We start from the raw sequence: 17984 nt of genomic DNA on the forward strand, positions 1-17984 counted from the left end.
GGTTTCCTTAAAAAATATTTTTAGTTCTATAATCATTTCTTGTGACAAATTTGACCCTCTAAATGTTCAGATTATTGCACTAAATAAAAGGAGAATAGTTTTTCTTAGACTGAGAGACAGAGACAGAGAAATTTTCTAAATTCTTTCTGTAGCTTTTTTATTATTTATAAAAATGCACAGTAGTTTTCTAATAAGCCTGATAATGGCTTGGCCTTTCATCATGGTTTTCTGAAGAAACATTGGACAAAAACCAGTTTGATTTTATGGTATTTGATTTTATTATATTATGGTGAAGGGACACATTTTTTTGTTTTCTTTTCTTTTCTTTTTTCTTTTTGTCTTGAACTCAGATTTTTAGAAGCACATATTTAAAAGTCAAGTGCGGGTTTTTACATATGTCCTTTAAGCTACCATTCAATAGAATACAAAAATATACCCCAAATGTACTTAGACCAAACCAGAGGTTGAAATTTTCCCTTTTTCTCCTCCATTTTTAAAAAATATTTTATCTATTTATTCAAGAGAGAGAGTGAGAGGGAGCATGAGAAGGGAGGAGGCTGGAGGGAGAAGCAGACTCCCCATGCAGCTGGGAGCCCAATGTAGGACTTGATCCTGGGACTCTGGGATCATGACCTGAGCCAAAGGCAGTCGCCCAACCAACTGAGCCACCCAGGCACCCTGTCTTCCATTTTTAACTAGACTGTTCCAGTATCCCAGAAAGCTAAACTTTCACATTTTGTAGTGCTACCTACAGCAAATGGCTCGCTCTCTATACAAAAGCAGAAAATATGGCAATACCCCTTTCTTTCTGTTTATAAACGTAATTTCTTGGCAAATACTTCCATTTTTATTTATTTATTTATTTATTATTTTTTAAGAAGATTTTATTTACTTATTTGACAGTGAGAGAGAGACAGCAAGAGCAGGGGGAGTGGGAGAAGGAAAGCAGGCTTCCCGCTGAGCAGGGAGCCGGGTGTGGGGCTTAATCCCAGGACCCTGGAATCATGACCTGAGCCGAAGGCAGATGCTTAACGACTGAGCACCTGGGTTGGTATCAATTTTTATTGATACATTAACAGATCCTAACAATTTCAGATGGCATTATAATGGCATCTTTTTAAAAATTTCTATTTAAATTTGATTAGCATGTAATGTAATATTGGTTTCAGAGGTAGAGGTCAGTGATTCATCAGTGTTATATAACACCCAGTGCTCATCACATCACGTGCCCTCCTTAATGCCCTTCACCCAGCCACCCCATCCACCCACCCGCCACCCCTCCAGGAACCCTCAGTTTGTTTCCTGTGCTTAAGAGTCTATTACGGTTTGTCTCCCTCTCTGATTTTGTCTTGCTTTATTTTTCCCTCTCTTCCCCTAAGATCCTCTGTTTTGTTTCTTAAATCCCACATATGAGTGAGATCATAGGATAATTGTCCTTCTCTGATTGACTTATTTTGCTTGGCATAACATCCTCTAGTTCTATCCTCATCATTGCAAAATAACAGCACCTTTCTTTACCATACTGTATATTATGGGTATCCAAAGACACATAAAAATTGGCTTCCTAAATAGAACATTATTAACATTTGTCCTCCCCAAAAGGACACAAAATAAAAAATTTGAAACACTTAGATAAAAAAATAAAACATTTACATGAAAATCAGAATAACTTTAACTTGGGGCACCTGGGTGGCTCAGTGGGTTAAAGCCTCTGCTTTCGGCTCAGGTCATGATCCCGGGGTGCTGGGATCGAGCCCTGCATCCGGCTCTCTCCTGGGCGGGGAGCCTGCTTCCTCCTTTCTCTCTGCCTGCCTCTCTGCCTACTTGTGATCGCTCTGTCAAATAAATAAAATCTTTAAAAAGGAAGAATAATTTTAACTTAACGCTAAATAGCTAGATTTTATGTACACGGTATCACATGAGGAGAACCTGAGAACCGGGCTATGAACACGTGATGAAATGAGGTTCAGGACAAGTCCAAAGACTTTTGTGTACCATGATATCAAAAATAATACATGCCATTGCTTCTAGAAACATAGAGAAGTTACTGTAATAGTTTTTATTAATACACAGTGCCTCTCTGACAATAGCTGCCATCGAATATAGATGCATAAAGACTTTTACCTCATCCTAGATATATTTTAAGTTGTTTAGGGACCTGAATAAGTCCTTCTCCAATGAAGATGGTACAAATATCCAGATGGTGAACAGACACATGAAAAGATGTTCAACATTACTCATCATCAGGGAAATGCAAATCAAAATCACAATAAGATATCAATTTACACTGGTTGCTAAAATCAAAATGACAAGAAATAACCGGTGTTGGCAAGGAAGTGGAGAAAAGGGAACCCTTGTGTACTGTCGGTTGGAATGTAAACTGGTGCAGCCACTCTGGAAAACAGTATGGAGGTTCCTCAAAAATTAAAAATAGAGGGGTGCCTGGGTGGCTCAGTCGATTGAGCATGACTCTTGATTTCGGCTCAGGTCATGATCTTGGGTCATGAGATGGAGCCCCACATCGGGCTCTCCGCACAGTGGGGATTCTGCTTCTCTCTCTCTCCCTCTCCTCCTCACCCTGCTCGCACTCTTTCTCTCTCTCTCTCTCTCAAATGAATAAATAAACCTTAAAAATATTTAAAAAACGGAAATACCGCACGATCCAGTAATTCCACTACTGGGTATTTACCTAAAGAAAGCAAAAACACTGGGACGCCTGGGTGGCTCAGTTGGTTGGGCAGCTGCCTTCGGCTCAGGTCATGATCCCAGCACCCTGGGATGGAGTCCCACATCGGGCTCCTTGCTCAGCAGGGAGCCTGCTTCTCCCTCTGCCTCTGCCTGCCTCTCTGTCTGCCTGTGCTCACTCGCTCTCTCTCTCTCTATCTCTGACAAGTAAATAAATAAAATCTTTAAAAAAAAAAAAGAAAGCAAAAACACTAATTTGAAAAGATATATACTCCCATGTGTAATTTATTGCAGCATTATCTACAATAACCAAGATAAGGAAGCAAGCCAAGTGTCTATCTTTTAAAATAAAAAAACAATTCCAGTATAGTTAACATACAGTGTTACATTAGTTTCTGGTGTACAATATAACAATCCAACACTTCCATATGTCATCCAGGGTTCGTCAGGACAAATGCATTCCTTAAACTCTATCACCAAATCACCCATCCCCCTATCCCCTTCCCATCTGGTAACCATCAGTTTGTTCTCTATATTAAGTGTCCACTGATAGATGAATGGATCTAGAAGGTGTGACATACATATAATACATATGTAATATGTATGTATATATAATTATATGTTATATAATTATTATAATTTATATTAAAGTTCTAAATCACATGTAATTTAATTTATATTAAATTATATGTATTTATTATACATAACTATATTATACAATTATGTATAATATAAAATTTATGAATACATATAATATATTATATGTAATATATATAAAGGAATAGTACTCAGCCACATAAAGGAGATCTTGCCACTTGTGACAACATGGATGACCCTAGAGGATATTATGCTAAGTGAAACAAGTCATGCAGAGAACGACAAATACCATATGATTTCACTTATATGTGGAATCTAAAAACAAAAGCCAGGAGCGCCTGGGTGGCTCAGTCATTAAGCAAGTGCCTTTGGCTGAGGTCGTGATCCCACGGCCCCCTGCTTGGCGGGAAACCTGCTTCTCCTTCTCCCACTCCCCCTGCTTGTGTTCCCTCTCTTGCTGTGTCTCTCTCTGCAAAATAAATTTTAAAAATCTTTAAAAAAATAAAAACAAAAGCCAACAAAATAAATAAACGAACAAAAACAGCACAAACAGAGTCATAAATACAGAGAACAAACTGGTAGTTGCCAGAAGGGAAAGGGGGTGGGAGGAAGAGCCCAGAAGGGTGAAGGTACTGGCTTTCGGCCCCGGAATGAGGAAGTGGCATGGATGAAAGGTATATCATGGGGTATAGCATGGGGAATAGAGTCCGTGGGTATTGGCATGGCACCCTGTGGTGAAGGATATTTGCTACAGTTGTTGTGAGCATAGCACAATGTATAGTTTTGTTGAAGCACTGTGTTCTATGTCTGAAACTAATGTAACATTGTCTGTCAACTGGACTTCAAAACGTTGTTTAAAAATAGGTCGCTTTGCAACAGTCTTCTGTGTATTGATTCTGTATCCTGCAACTTTGCTGACCTGCTTCATGAGTTCTAGCAATTTTGGGGTGGAGTCTTTGCCGTTTTCCACAAAGAGTATCAGGTGGTCTGTGAAGAATCAAAGTCTGACTTGTTTGTCGGTTTGGATACATTTTATTTATTTTGTTGTCTGATTGCTGAAGCTAGGACTTCCAGTCCCATGCTGAACAACCCTGATGAGAGTGGGCATCCCTATCGTGTTTCTGACCTTAGGGGAAAAGCTCTCAGTTTTTCCCCTGTTGGGGACAATGTTTGCTGTGGGTCTTTTGTATATGGCCTTTATGACGTTGAGGGATGTTCCCTCTATCCCCACATTGCGGAGGGTTTTGATCAAGAAATGATGCTACATTTTGTCAAATGCTTCTTCTGAATCTATTGAGAGGATCATATGGTTCTTGACCTTTCTTTTATTATTGGGGTGTATCATGTTGATTGGTTGCCCAGCCCAGGAAGAAATCCCACTTGGTTGTGGTGAATAATCCTTTCAGTGTACTGTTTGTTGGATCCTATCAGCTAGTATCTTGTTGAAAATTTTATTTTGTTTTATTTAAAAATAATAAGTGGCTTTGCAAAAAAAAAAAAGTAGTTTAAAATGTCTTACACTAATTTGACAACAAGTTTACAACTTCATAATCTTCGTAATTCAAATAGTTTGCAGTGAAACCTTAAATTATATTATTACAACATCCCATGTTCCATGTTATTAAGCGAAAATATATCAGAAAATGAAAAAGGAGCCTCCCTAACAAGGTACATTCAGCGCTCCACCAAAATTAATTAACCCTTTTCCCTTTTAGTCAAAACACACAGTACCGTGCTATTATGGCTTTGTGCCTTTCCTTGGTAATACCTCAATTCCGACTTTAGGAACACAAATAGAGAAAAAAGTGGGAACAGATACATTTTTTTTTAAAGATTTTATTTATTTATTTGACAAAGAGAAATTACAAGTACACTGAGAGGCAGGCAGAGAGAGAGAAGGAAGCAGGCTCCCTGCTAAGCAGAGCCCGATGCGGGACTCGATCCCAGGACCCTGAGATCATGACCTGAGCCGAAGGCAGCGGCTTAACCTACTGAGCCACCCAGGCGCCCAGGAACAGACACATTTGAATGACAAAGTCATGGGACTGATTTAAGACTTCTACCCTTGTGTTCACATGAAGATAGAAAAAAGTGACAAAGGAAGAAACATCTAGAATTACATCTTTCATCTTAGAAACATTTCTATCTATAGATAGATAAACATATAGATAAACACATCTAAAGATAGACAAACATATCTATCTTTAAGGCTGTGTATCTGGAAACATGTTCTGCACTGGGTAATCTCAGAACACTGTATTACAGCATTGTGCATTGAGTAAACATTCTGCATTTCAAAATAACTAAAAAATATTAGGGATACCCCCCCATACTGAATCAGAGGTAAAATGATTAACTAATGATTCCACATTAGCCAAGACTTAGCTAAATTAAAAATAAACAAACTTTTTAAAAGCAGCACTATATATGCTAGGCAATAAGACTTCCATATATCTGATATGGTTTTAGTATTTTTTTTTAATTTTATTTATTTGACAGATACAGATCACAAGTAGGCAGAGAGGCAGGCAGAGAGAGAGAGAGAGAGAGGAGAAAGCAGGTCCCTGCTGGGCAGAGATCCCAAGGCAGGGCTCGGTCCCAGGACCCTGGAATCATGACCCAAGCCGAAGGCAGAGGCTTTAACCCACTGAGCCATGCAGGCGCCCCAGTATTTTTCTTATAATGCTTCACATTTTCCACTTTTTTGAACTAGAGTGTTTGGTGGGGGCAGGGGACAAGTCTAGCACATTTTACTAGAATATGTGCTGCCGAAGCGAGCACATAGCACATTTTACTAGTGAGTACATTAATGAAAAATATGAATCCAACTGCAATACAGTGTTTCCCTTGTATCTAAATCAATTAAAAACTTGATATAAAGCTTACTGTTGTAAGAGCATCCAATCCATTTATGAAAATGAGTTGTATAATCAGGTTCCATCCAAGAAATTGTTGACTCAGCTGAAGAAATTAAGAGAAAATATTTGGGGGTGCCTGGGTGGCTCAGTGGGTTAAGCTGCTGCCTTCGGCTCAGGTCATGATCTCAGGCTCCTGGGATCGAGTCCCACATCGGGCTCTCTGCTCAGCAGGGAGCCTGCTTCCCTCTCTCTCTCTCTCTGCCTGCCTCTCTGCCTGCTTGTGATCTCTGTCAAATAAATAAATAAAATCTTAAAAAAAAATATTTGGCAAAGGAAAGTAACACGAAAAATTGCTATCATAGGAAATCTAACATCGTGTTTCTTTAATAATAGTTCCAGTTCCATGGGTCTTTATATGTTATGCCAATTTGTATCAGAGTTTAATGGCAGGAAAGGCAACAATTTCTAAATTGGTGGCGTACATTTCTTTAAGATTTTTTTAAATGTAAGGTCATTAAAAAATATACAAACGACTAGATGAAAATGAAGGCAGTGGAAAAATACAACTTTTCACAACCAGATAATTAGCACAATCTAAAAAATAATTGAGAAAAGAGTGTTGTTAATTCACAATTCTAAATCTTTCTAAACTATGAGATTAAAAAATCATTTTCAGTGTATGTAAATTATGCATTTTATCACATGAATATGTCTCTTTCATACTACCTTTTGAAAATAGGCCATTTAAGGAGAAAACAATTTTTAACCCCAAACTTTCATTCAGCTTTACTGTGGGTTGAATACACGTGCAATGTGTTCTCAATGCATAGAAATCACAGTAGACAGCAGTGCAGGATGGTGGGGGGTGGTGGATTAAGGAGAATCTGCTAATTCACGTGGTGATTTTTTTTTTTTTTTTTTTTGGTCCATGATGGAAGATAATTCACATTTCTAAAACCTCAAGACTTTCCATTTTATTTTTAAAATTTTTTTAAAGATTTCATTTATTCATTTGACAGAGATCACAAGTAGGCAGAGAAGCAGGCAGAGAGAGAGAGGGAAGCAGGCTCCCTGCTGAGCAGAGAGCCCGACTCAAGGCCTGATCCCAGGACCCTAGGGTCATGACCTGAGCCGAAGGCAGAGGCTTAACCCACTGAGCCACCCAGGTGCCCCAAGACTTTCCATTTTAAAGAACCAAAAGCAAACTCAGGACACCTCGCTAACCCTTCCCCACCCCTAAACAAATTGATTACTCTTTTCATCAAAAACTCTGAGAGTTGTAGCTGCAGAAGGTTTTTTATTTTTTTAAAATATTTTATTTATTTATTTGACAGAGAGAGATGACAAGCAGGCAGAGAGGCAGGCAGAGAACGAGAGGAGGAAGCAGACTCCCTGCTGAGCAGAAAGCCCAATTCGGGGCTCGATCACAGGACCCTGAGATCATGACCTGAGCCAAAGGCAGCAGCTTAATCCACTGAGCCACCCAGGAGCCCCTGCAGAAGGTTTTAATAGCAATGCAAGTTTGCAAACTGTATTTCATTTTTTTTTCTTGAACTCAAAGTGCAGGATGCAGAGTTCTCCTCATTTTCATGAATGCTGCTCTTGTCACTAATCCTTCATTTTATTCAGCAAAGGCAGGTTTTGAATTAAGTCTCTTCTGGTGTACAGAAACATAATAAAATGAGACAGGTATTACAAAGAAAGCACCTGCATGAAATCATGATATTCAACTGGTAAGTCTGACCGGTTGAATAGCAATTTAGGCAACGAAGGCCCTGAATAACAACACAAAGCTCTGTTTTTAGAGTCCCTGGTTGAATGTTTAATTAGATCAGGAATTGTCTATCCACATCTGATTGTTCATCAAAGTGAAACCTACCGTTTGAGAGCCCAGTTCTAGTGTGAAGTGTTTTTACCATGGGAGCAAAAGCTCCAGCTTAAAAGATAACAGTCATCAGAACTATCCAGAACAAGAAAGGAACCATCTGGCACATTTACTAGATTTCCTTCTGCTTCCCAGCATGTGACTGGTTCCCAGTATCATCTTTATAAGGCTTGTCACAACCATAAGACCACTACTTTTCATTGAGTCATAAACTCTTGCAACCCCAGGAGCAGAGTCAGGATCAAAATTCAAATGATAGCACATAATTTGATTTTATTTTTTAAGGATTTAAAAAAAATTATTTGAGAGAGAGAGGGAGAGTGCACTGGTGGGGGAAGCAACAGAGGGAGAAGCAGAAGCCGACTTCCCACTGAGTAGGGACCCCCTCCCCCTGCTGACATGGGGCTCAAAACCAGGACCCTGGGGTCATGACCTGAGCTGAAGGCAGATGCTTAACCGACTGAGCCCCCCAGGCACCCCGATAGCCCATAATTTTAGACACAAGGACATCTGTGGCCGTGAGTCCACTGAAGTTCCTTTGGATTTGATTATTCTGCCCTGGAGTCAGCAATGGTGAGCGTGGGGGGACATCATCATGTCTTGTTCTTGGACTCTGCAATGTGATGACTATGGTGTCAACAAGCCATTCACAGACTGATCCCCAAAGATCCCTGGGGGCAATGACTGTAGGGCCCTGGTCTACCTGACTTCCATTTTCAGAGAAAGCTTCCCCCTGTCCCTCCCCCAAACACTTAGAAGGCAGTGCTGGAACTTCCATTGGAAGGATCCAGAATACCAAATGCAGTACTGAGGTGTATGTCCACTAACTACAGACACGTGTTCATTGAGGAGACATTGCAAGTCTCCATTCTGGGATTCCGAGCTCCTTTATGAATTATCTTGCTCTTGGCACACAGTGCTGGGCTGAAGACTGAAAATCTTTTCAAACATCCTTGCGTGGGGCACCTGGGTGGCTCAGTGGGTTAAAACCTCTGCCTTCGGTTCAGGTCATGATCCCAGGGTCCTGAAATTGAGCCCCGAATCGGGCTCTCTGCTTGGTGGGGAGCCTGCTTCCCCCTCTCTCTCTGCCTGCCTCTCTGCCTACTTGTGACCTGTCAAATAAATAAATAAAATCTTAAAAAAAAAAAAAAAACCCACCACCAATAGCAAAAAACATCCTTCCGTGCTGGACTTGGATTGGAGGAAGGAACCAAAGTCGTGACTCTCGCCTTCTCCATTTTGATACACCTCTCTTCAGCATTCGTGGGTCCAGAGGCCACAGGGTAGGACTATACAGTCATGATTGCTAAGGGAAGTGGACCTCATTGGCCTCTGAGCTCTCACATCTTTCAAGACTCTAGGTGCTGAGGAGAGGAAAAGGTATCCTCATCTGGCGGAGCCCCCAGAGGGTGTGCTCCCCTTGTCTTTTTGCTTTTGTTCTGTAGAAAGTAGCCTTTTTCATGTGCCCATTAAGCTTTGACTCTTTGATCTATTTTTTCCATCTTTTTCATCCCCACCGTTGATAGCACAGCCGGTCATATCCCTCCCTTAGCAGCTACCAAACAAGGAATCGTGGTTTCCAAACACTGGCTTAGGGATGCTTATGGTCTATCATGAAGTCAGGAGCTCGTTTACTTTTATTCAGGTTCAAAGATTTCTGGAAGGTTTTAAGACTACTTTTCTTCGTGATGACGCGTTCTCTAATCCCCCAGGGCTCAGTCCCTCTCTGGAATGTTATTCCCGAACAGCCGGAGAACCCTGCGGTGCGGCATCCATCCACGTGTGTTTCTCCAGCTTCGTTTAACCCTTGGAGCCATTTTCCAGCGGCAGCAGCGCGGCGGGTGGTGGCGGCGGCGGCCAGAGCGTGACTCCCGCTCCCTCTGCCAAAGCCGGCACGAGGGCTGCGAAATGCGTGCGGCTGGAAGCCGCGAAACTAACTGGTGGCAATTCGCTGCACGGTAACAAAACCCGAATACGTCATTAGCGATGTTAGCATGCAGGCAAAGTTTGGGGTTCGGGTGGAAAACGGGGCTGATTTATTTCAGACGATTCTGAATTTAGATTCACTGCCCCTGAAAGGGAGGGAAAAAATAGCCAGAAATCAGGGTGAACGAGAATACACAAAAAACCTCTTCCATGCCCAGGTCAGGTCTCCAGCCTGAAGAGACCGTTCTCTCTCCAGATAGTTATAGACCTTCACATATTCTAGCACCTAATACTCTTGTTTTATGCTCCAGTGGCTTTTTGTGTCTGCCTAACTGGGCTTCAAGTTCCCCGGGGGCGAAGATCTCCTGCCGATTGCCGTGCCCCCCACCGTGCCTTGCACAAAGGGATGTGCTAGGAAATGTTTACTTGATTGGCCAAAGACGGTGTGTTTGTCCCATTAGCGAGTCCTTCAGACGAAACCTTCCAGGTGCTATGCCCGGAAGGTACCTGGAGCAGGTTCTTGAGACTTCAGCTGGGATTTTTCCTGATTGAAGCACTGTGAGTCTCACCATCCAGCCTCTCACAGCAGCAAAATGTATCATAATATCCTCTGACTCCTCTCTCTCTCTCTCTCTCTCTCTCTCTCTCTCTCGGGATAAGGAAACTTAGATCACAAGTAGGGATAAGCCCAATAGCCTGCCTCACAGGGAACATGACCTAACATTGAATAACAAAAAGAGTTTTACTTAATTAGCTAGCACCTGCTAATCAGCAAGGCCTAAACATCTGCCAGTGGAATCTGAGAAGTCTGTTCTAAAAGCTGAAAAGCTGAGTTTATTTGCCACAGATGGGGCACCTGTAATGAGAACGGATAGAAAACGTTTACCCAGTTAACCGAATCTGAGAGAAGAGGTTGGAAGAGGTTGGTACCCAATTTCCAGAGAGAGTCTGTGGATTGAACTTGGTCTTTTTCATTGCATGTGACTATTAATCATCAGATGTGATGGAAGAAATTATCAGCATGAATTTTCTCTGCACTCATATCCATAATTAACAGTTTATGAACTGTGCTGAAGAAATTGAAGCAGAACTTGAAGGCTTAGGTTTTTTTTTTTTTTAATAGTCAAATGACAAGGCAGTAGAAACGTTTTGAAGAAATTCACTGACCTGTTTTCTTAGATCAAGGATGACTTTTTGAAATAAAAAAGCTCTGAGAGATCCAACTTGTTGCCTCCATGGGCTTATAAAAATTTCTTGCTGATGTGACAAGGTAACTCAAATCCTTTCAACAAGGAGATATAAATTAATACCAATGTTACAAAATATCGGAACAATGGACTTGAAACTACAGGACGATCATAAGGGTTGATTTGTTCAGGGAAGTGGAAGCAATTCAGACTCAATCTGGATGTGTGGTTTTAGGTAGATGGCAAGTGAATTAATGTCATTGTTGAGCTGCCTTGAGCTAAATGTAATCATCGATTGTTAGGATCTGCAAAGCTATCTGGGGGAAGTGAAGTTACAATTCAGAAGAGAGTCAAGAATTTTGACGAATATGAATCATCTTTAACATTTTTATGGTTCCTTTTGGAATGCAAACTCTCAGCATGTCCCGAGTTATGAAGCATTTGCCCGAAGACCGTGGGCAGAACTACGCTGCACACCAAAACGATTTTGAAATTTTGAACTGTATGCCTACGATCTGAGATGTTCAGGTTCATTCGGCCCGGTGAGAGTATCAATGTCTTTCATCCAAAGTGCTGAGATCAGTGGGTGGAATCAGAATTGAGACTCGTTCCAATTATAACCTTCTCCGCCATCGTTTTGAACAACAGCTCAGTATTTGAAATAGAAACCTTTAAATTCACTTGCTCAGATTGATCCATCAACCTTGTAACTATCAATTTTTACACGAATAAAGTTGATGGAATTTTTTAGACTCCTCTGGCATTGGTACCAAAAACCTTCACTACCGGCTAGGTAACAGACCGCACAACTCCGACAAAAATGTATCCGTCGTGTAGACGGATTTCTTTTTAACCCTCCGCTTCGCTATTGAAAAACTTGGCGGCTCCTGCCCCAGCCGGTGCCCTAAGCGCGAGTAGGGTTGACAGGGTTGCTCGCATGCGCTCTCGACACAATCGTGTTTGTCGCAATGGGCCCTGGGCGGAAGGTTACAGAGGAGCCAGCGACTTTGATTATAGTCATTTTGTCGGTAGCGCTGGTTACCGCGCTACTTCCGCGCTGGTACTTGATTGTAACAGAAAGTAGTTCCGGCCCGTGTTGTTTCGGCCGAGGAGCCGTCGCCGCCATTTCAAGACCGTGAGAGGTAGATGGCCAACCAGAGTTCCTAAGGTTCGAAGCCTGTAACTGCTGCCGCCGCTTAAGCCTGCCAAAACATTGGTACGGCTGCCGCCCTCTTTTTACTACCTCTAGAAACATTCTTGCCAGTAGTGGCGGCAGCGGGTCAATTACCCTCCTCTCGTTCTCCTTCAAGAAGCTCCAGATGGCGTCTTCCGTGGGCAACGTGGCCGACAGCACAGGTACCGGTGTCCGTTCTACCTTGGCAGACGCCCCGTCGGGGTCTCGCGCCGTCCTCGACCTCTCATCACTCCCTTCCTTACCCCTAGCCATCCCCATTACATCAGTGGCATTGCTGAGCTTTTCGTCGTCTACCGGCATCTGTTCGGGTTTTCTGCTGTCCGCTCCTCGAACATTTCCTCTTTTCTTGCTTGCTTTCTGCTTCCATTTTTTTGCTTTTTTAACCCCATAAATTTTCTAGCTGCTGACTCTCTCGGGACGCCTCTGCCACACGTGCGCGCTTAGAACGTCTCAGAATGGACTGCATTGGAATCCCTGCCCTTTCACTCTCCTTCGCAGTCGTTTTCTCCCCGAATTCAGCCCACCGCCCCCTTCTCTTCCCCCTCCAGCCCTTTCCCCTTAGCCAGATTTGGTTCTTCTCTGTCAATCTAGGGCGGGGGTGCCATTCCAATGTAATCATGTCCTCACTTTGCATCACCCGAGGACAAGCAGAAGCTCCTTGGTGTGCTGTAAGTAACCTCGAGAAGAGGGGCTACTGAGCAGCACCCCGCTGGGCAGCGCCTTTTTGGTGGTGTTTCGGTCGAGCGGCCCCGGTTTAGATTGGAAATTTCCAGGGGTTCCTGTTGCCATCGCCCAATTCCACCCGCTGCCCCCAGCCTGGATTTCCGATCCCATCTTCCCTCCCCTCCCGCGGGGAACCACACCCTTCCCTTCGCGAGGTTGCCAGCCCTGCGGTCCACTTCCTACCCTCGGGGAGAAACCACCCTGGTGCGGGTGCTTTGGCGTTGACCACCCTGCCCGCCGAATTCCTGCTTTGTGTTACTTTCTCCGTGTATTCCTCCGCCGCCGCCTCTGGGTCTTCCATCCCCATTCTTTAGCTTAGTGTCTCTTTATTCATAGGGTGTGTATTTTTTTAAGTTTTCATCCTTGCTTGAAGAGTTTGTAAAGCAACTGGAGTGTAGCTGCACAAGTGCAAGGCGGTTGCCCTTTTAGACAATTCAGTCGAGAGCATTCGGTACTAAAAATAAGAGGACCAAATTATAGGAGTGTCCTTCAGCTGCCTTTCCATATTGAGGCTATTTGGGGCGGAAGGGGGGTAAACTGAGCTGCGGTTCTAAGGTTTCCCACGAGGTTATTTTGTTGTTTCTCAGTTGAGATGTGTCAAGGGTTTTATTATTTTTGGACATTGTGCAGGAAGTAATAGAATCCTTCGTTGATCTTAATCCGTATGATTGTGGGTAGTGGGATCTCGTGATCAGCGTTTCCCTTCTTTCCAGGGATTTTAAAAGATGTAAGAGTCTGTATGAGCTTGCCCTTTTCTGTGTTACTTTGAGGAAGTTGTCATTTCAAGTGTTAATATTAGCAGATAAAGGGGCTTTGAAAGTTGATAGTGTGTTGAAATGAGGGGCTAGGAAGTTCCAGAGACTTGTCTAAAATGTCATTATTTCACTAGTTTCTACTTGAGATACCACCTCACCCAGATTTGGATGCATGTCTCTGCTATTGTGTAGTGGTCAGCTTTATGTTCTGTCAGGAAATTTACTTTGCTTTCCTGAGTATATGGATCACTTGCCAGCTCTAAGGGTTGGGGTACAAGGCTCAAATTTGAGCTTGTCACTGTGACCTTGGTAGAATTGAAGTAATTTGTGCATGGTTTCCCATTCCAACCTCCTAATGAAAGTGCCATGATCAAATTCCTAGTAATGTATCATTGTTTAAGGAATTGTTTACAGTTGAGACAGGCAGTCTGTGGTTGTTTCTCTCCCCCTCTCTGGGCTTTAGCTGTACCCTTTATGTATCTGAATTAAGTCACTTACACAGTGCTTTCATTTGTTACTCATTCTGCCCCACTTTATCGAATGGTCTTATATTTGAGCATTTCCCCATTCTTCCTAAAAATCATTGCAGTTGTAGGTAACTGCTTGGTTTATTTAGGGTTGTTTGCAATGTCTTAATCCTTTAGTCAGTGTCAGAGCTCTTGGAAAATGCTAGTTTTAAACCAGTATGGGTGGGATTTAGCTAACTTGGTCTCCATTGTGAATTGGGAATAGAGGAGCAATATAGTCTTGGTTCTTAACTTAAAAGGTTTGATGACCTCTTTAAATATTTTGGCTCCTAAGAGACTAATTCATGTTGTTTATCAGCTGTTTTAAAAATAGCACCTTGGCTTTTAACGTTTTCCCCCTTAGTGCTGGTTTCAAGTGTATCCCTTAATAAAAAACAAAGTAGAGAAATTACCAATACATTCTTGTAATTTCAAGAGTTAAAAACACAGGTGGTGCTCCCAGTCAGTTGAAGAGAGAGATTGTTACCAGTATCCCACCCCCCACAAATGCAACTTGAAACATGGACAGAGTGTTTATTAAGTTTCCAGTAGGTGGTTCTGACATTAAATCTTTGTGACCTTGCAAATCATGTTGTATATTTTGTTTCTGTATGTTAACTAAGACAGGGGATAATGTTTGGTGACTCTTTAGATGCTACCTCTGTCTTATGATTTAAAAGTACAAAGTATTTTTGTTCATAAAAATAATCTTATTTGGAAGTAAATGTTTCTATCTGGTCTGGGAAAGAAAAGTTAATGGTGAATTCTAAAAATGCCAATTCTGCACCTGATGTTAATGTGGAGGTATAAATTAGTGCAGAACACTCTAGTGCTTTACATAGTTTCAAGCGTTTTCATCTTTGAGTTTAATATACCATATTTTTACATTTTTTTGTTTGCATTTCTAACTTTTTGTTTTCCCCCCTCCTTCCCTCAAATGTTTTGATGATTCTCCAGAACCAACGAAACGTATGCTTTCCTTCCAAGGGTTAGCTGAGTTGGCACATCGAGAATATCAGGCAGGAGATTTTGAGGCAGCTGAGAGACACTGCATGCAGCTCTGGAGACAAGAGCCAGACAATACTGGTGTGCTTTTATTACTTTCATCTATACACTTCCAGTGTCGAAGGCTGGACAGGTAGGAGATGTGGGGATACCTGCTGGTGATTGCTGCCTCTGGGTGCTGAGCTTAAAAAAATGATACTTAAATATTTGAACTTGAAATTTTCCCAGTACTGGGTTTCAACTAAGCCACCAACGCACATCTGCTCTTTTGCCCACTTGGGACATGCCCAGCTGCCAGTTTTTCTCCTTTCTTTCGTTGTGGTGTTTATATTCTCAGTATGACTAGGGACCTTTTCTAGATTTTCCCACCTACATCTGCCTTCTTAACTCTCTTCAGGTATACTAAGAATAATTTATTCCATCTGAGCATCCTGTCTCACCTTTGTAAGCTTTGTCAGTTTGAGGAATGGAAATGCTCAGAAATGATGGTGTATGTTGCTGTGGTAGGAGGTGCATATGTGGTTCAAGTTGCAGATGCACAAATTGTTATGATACGCTACTTTTAGCTCACCAGTTGAATTAATCAAAAGGGAAGAATCTATCTTACCCTTTTAATAAATTGCCATTCTGGCTTATTTAGACATTAAAAGATGAATGTCATTACATTTTAATCAACAAATGGAAATAAGGGTCATGCCCATAGCATTTTCATTCTTGATCTTAGTGTTCATGTCTTTACAGTGTGGCAGTTTGATAAGACTTTGGTAAAAATTTTATCTCATAAGAAAAAAGGATTCCAACTTGAAGTCGGGGATCCCTCTACTTTTGGAAAATTTTGATTTCCAAAATATTTCCTACCCTACAGTAGTTGAAAGATACTGTCTTGTTACACAGTCAGCAGTAATAGCACAGGAGCTTCAGAAACTGAGTGCGTGTGGGCCATACCTTCTCTCTGTGACACGCATACCCATGTATCAACACTTTTCGCTTTTTCCAGATCTGCTCACTTTAGCACTCTGGCAATTAAACAGAACCCCCTTCTGGCAGAAGCCTATTCGAATTTGGGGAACGTGTACAAGGAAAGAGGGCAGTTACAGGAAGCAATTGAGCACTATCGGCACGCACTGCGTCTCAAACCAGATTTCATCGATGGTTATATTAACCTGGCAGCCGCATTGGTAGCAGCAGGTGACATGGAAGGGGCAGTACAAGCTTACGTCTCTGCTCTTCAGTACAATCCTGTGAGTAACATTTTAATGGTTATTATTTCCCTTTACAAAAGCCCACAGGGAAATAGCCTGCTACTTCAGACATTAAATAGGTTTTTGGATGGAATGAAGTTAAGAGTTAGAAATGTTTGATGACTTAAAATGGTGAAATTGCTTGGACTGGATCTGTATTATGTTTTAAAAAATTAGTTTTATCTAGCAAGTTACATTTAAAAAGCATAAAAATTACCCTTATTGCAAGAAGTTCTACACCTATTTTTATAATGACTGTAAAAATGCAGAACATATGACATTTGGGGGGGTTGTTTTGATTAAATTTGGATATGTTCTGATAGGTATTTGTAACAGTTAATTGATTTTCAAGGCATACTGGATGAAGGGCCTTAATCTGTAATAGGAAATAGTTATAACAGGACGCTATTGTGTGGGTCAGTGACATGAAAACTAGGCTGGGAAATGTGTTCCTCAGTAGCTTATTCTGTTTTTGTTCAACATAATTACAAATGGTAGAATTGAGGCAATAGCATCCAAGCCAGGTTTTTGATTAGTTTTTAAATTTGGGGGGCTTGGGACGCCTGGGTGGCTCAGTTGATTAAGCAGCTCCCTTTGGCTCAGGTCATGGTCCCAGCGTCCTGGGATCAAGTCCCGCATCAGGCTCCTTGCTCGGCGGGGAGCCTGCTTCTCCCTCTGCCTCTGCCTGACATTCTGTCTGCCTGTGCTTGCTTGCTCTCTCTCTCTCTGACAAATAAATAAAATCTTTAAATTTGGGGGGCTAAATTGCTGATGTTCTCTGGCGGACAAGTGAGGCCCAGCTGGCAGACATTTAAGTTCACATTGAGTTAGGTAGGGTCTCTGAAAGATTGATAAAAAAAAGTAAGACTGGCCCTCAGAACTTTGGATGTAGTTAAGAAAGAACTACAGATAGATATAAACTTAAGAGGTAATGATAGAAGGAGTGTAGGTCTCCAGAAAAAATGAAGGGTACATAACCAAGCTAAGTGGTCTACATTTAGTTTTGCAACAAGTGTGGAAGTTATTTATGTTAGTTAAGTTAATTATGTTAGCTACCATTTATTGAAAATCTGCTATGAGCTCAAATACTGTGCCAGTTGTTTCAGATACTGGTCTTAATGCTTATGATCCTTTGAAGTAGATAGTATTATTGCCAGTTTTACCAGTTAAAAGAGAGAGTCGGGAGAGTCGGGTCCTGTAACTTTCTTGGGATCACACAGTCAGTAATGGAGAAGTAAGATATTAAAACCTGAGCCTGAATATAATTATTTTCCTCTTGGTAACTGTCTTTTTAAAAAAAGTCACATAACATTAACATACAGTGTTATATTAGTTTAAGGTGTATAGTATAGTGACTCAGCAATTCTATACATTACTCAGTGCTCCTCACAATAAGTGTATCTTAATCCCCTTCGCCAATT

At 41.6% G+C, this 17984-nt stretch overlaps 1 protein-coding gene and 1 pseudogene across 3 annotated transcripts in view; one reads left to right on the plus strand and one right to left on the minus strand.

Annotated features, from left to right (window-relative positions):
- Positions 1-7727: 7727 nt before the first annotated feature.
- Positions 7728-11672, minus strand: LOC131820978 (suppressor of cytokine signaling 6-like; annotated as a pseudogene).
- Positions 11673-12232: 560 nt separating this feature from the next.
- The window catches only part of OGT (O-linked N-acetylglucosamine (GlcNAc) transferase), a 35596-nt gene continuing 29844 nt past the window's right edge, over positions 12233-17984 (plus strand). Inside the window, exons 1-3 of one of the 3 annotated variants that reach the window (XM_059156432.1) lie at positions 12233-12494; positions 15275-15455; positions 16320-16563. In XM_059156432.1, coding sequence (XP_059012415.1) covers positions 12458-12494; positions 15275-15455; positions 16320-16563 — 462 coding nt within the window. In that variant the 5' untranslated portion in view covers positions 12233-12457. The remainder of the gene's footprint in view (positions 12495-15274; positions 15456-16319; positions 16564-17984) is intronic. The other 2 variants (XM_059156430.1, XM_059156431.1) reach the window with 2 other exon arrangements.

Source organism: Mustela lutreola, chromosome X (assembly GCF_030435805.1).
Source record: "Mustela lutreola isolate mMusLut2 chromosome X, mMusLut2.pri, whole genome shotgun sequence".
Lineage (NCBI taxonomy): Eukaryota > Metazoa > Chordata > Mammalia > Carnivora > Mustelidae > Mustela > Mustela lutreola.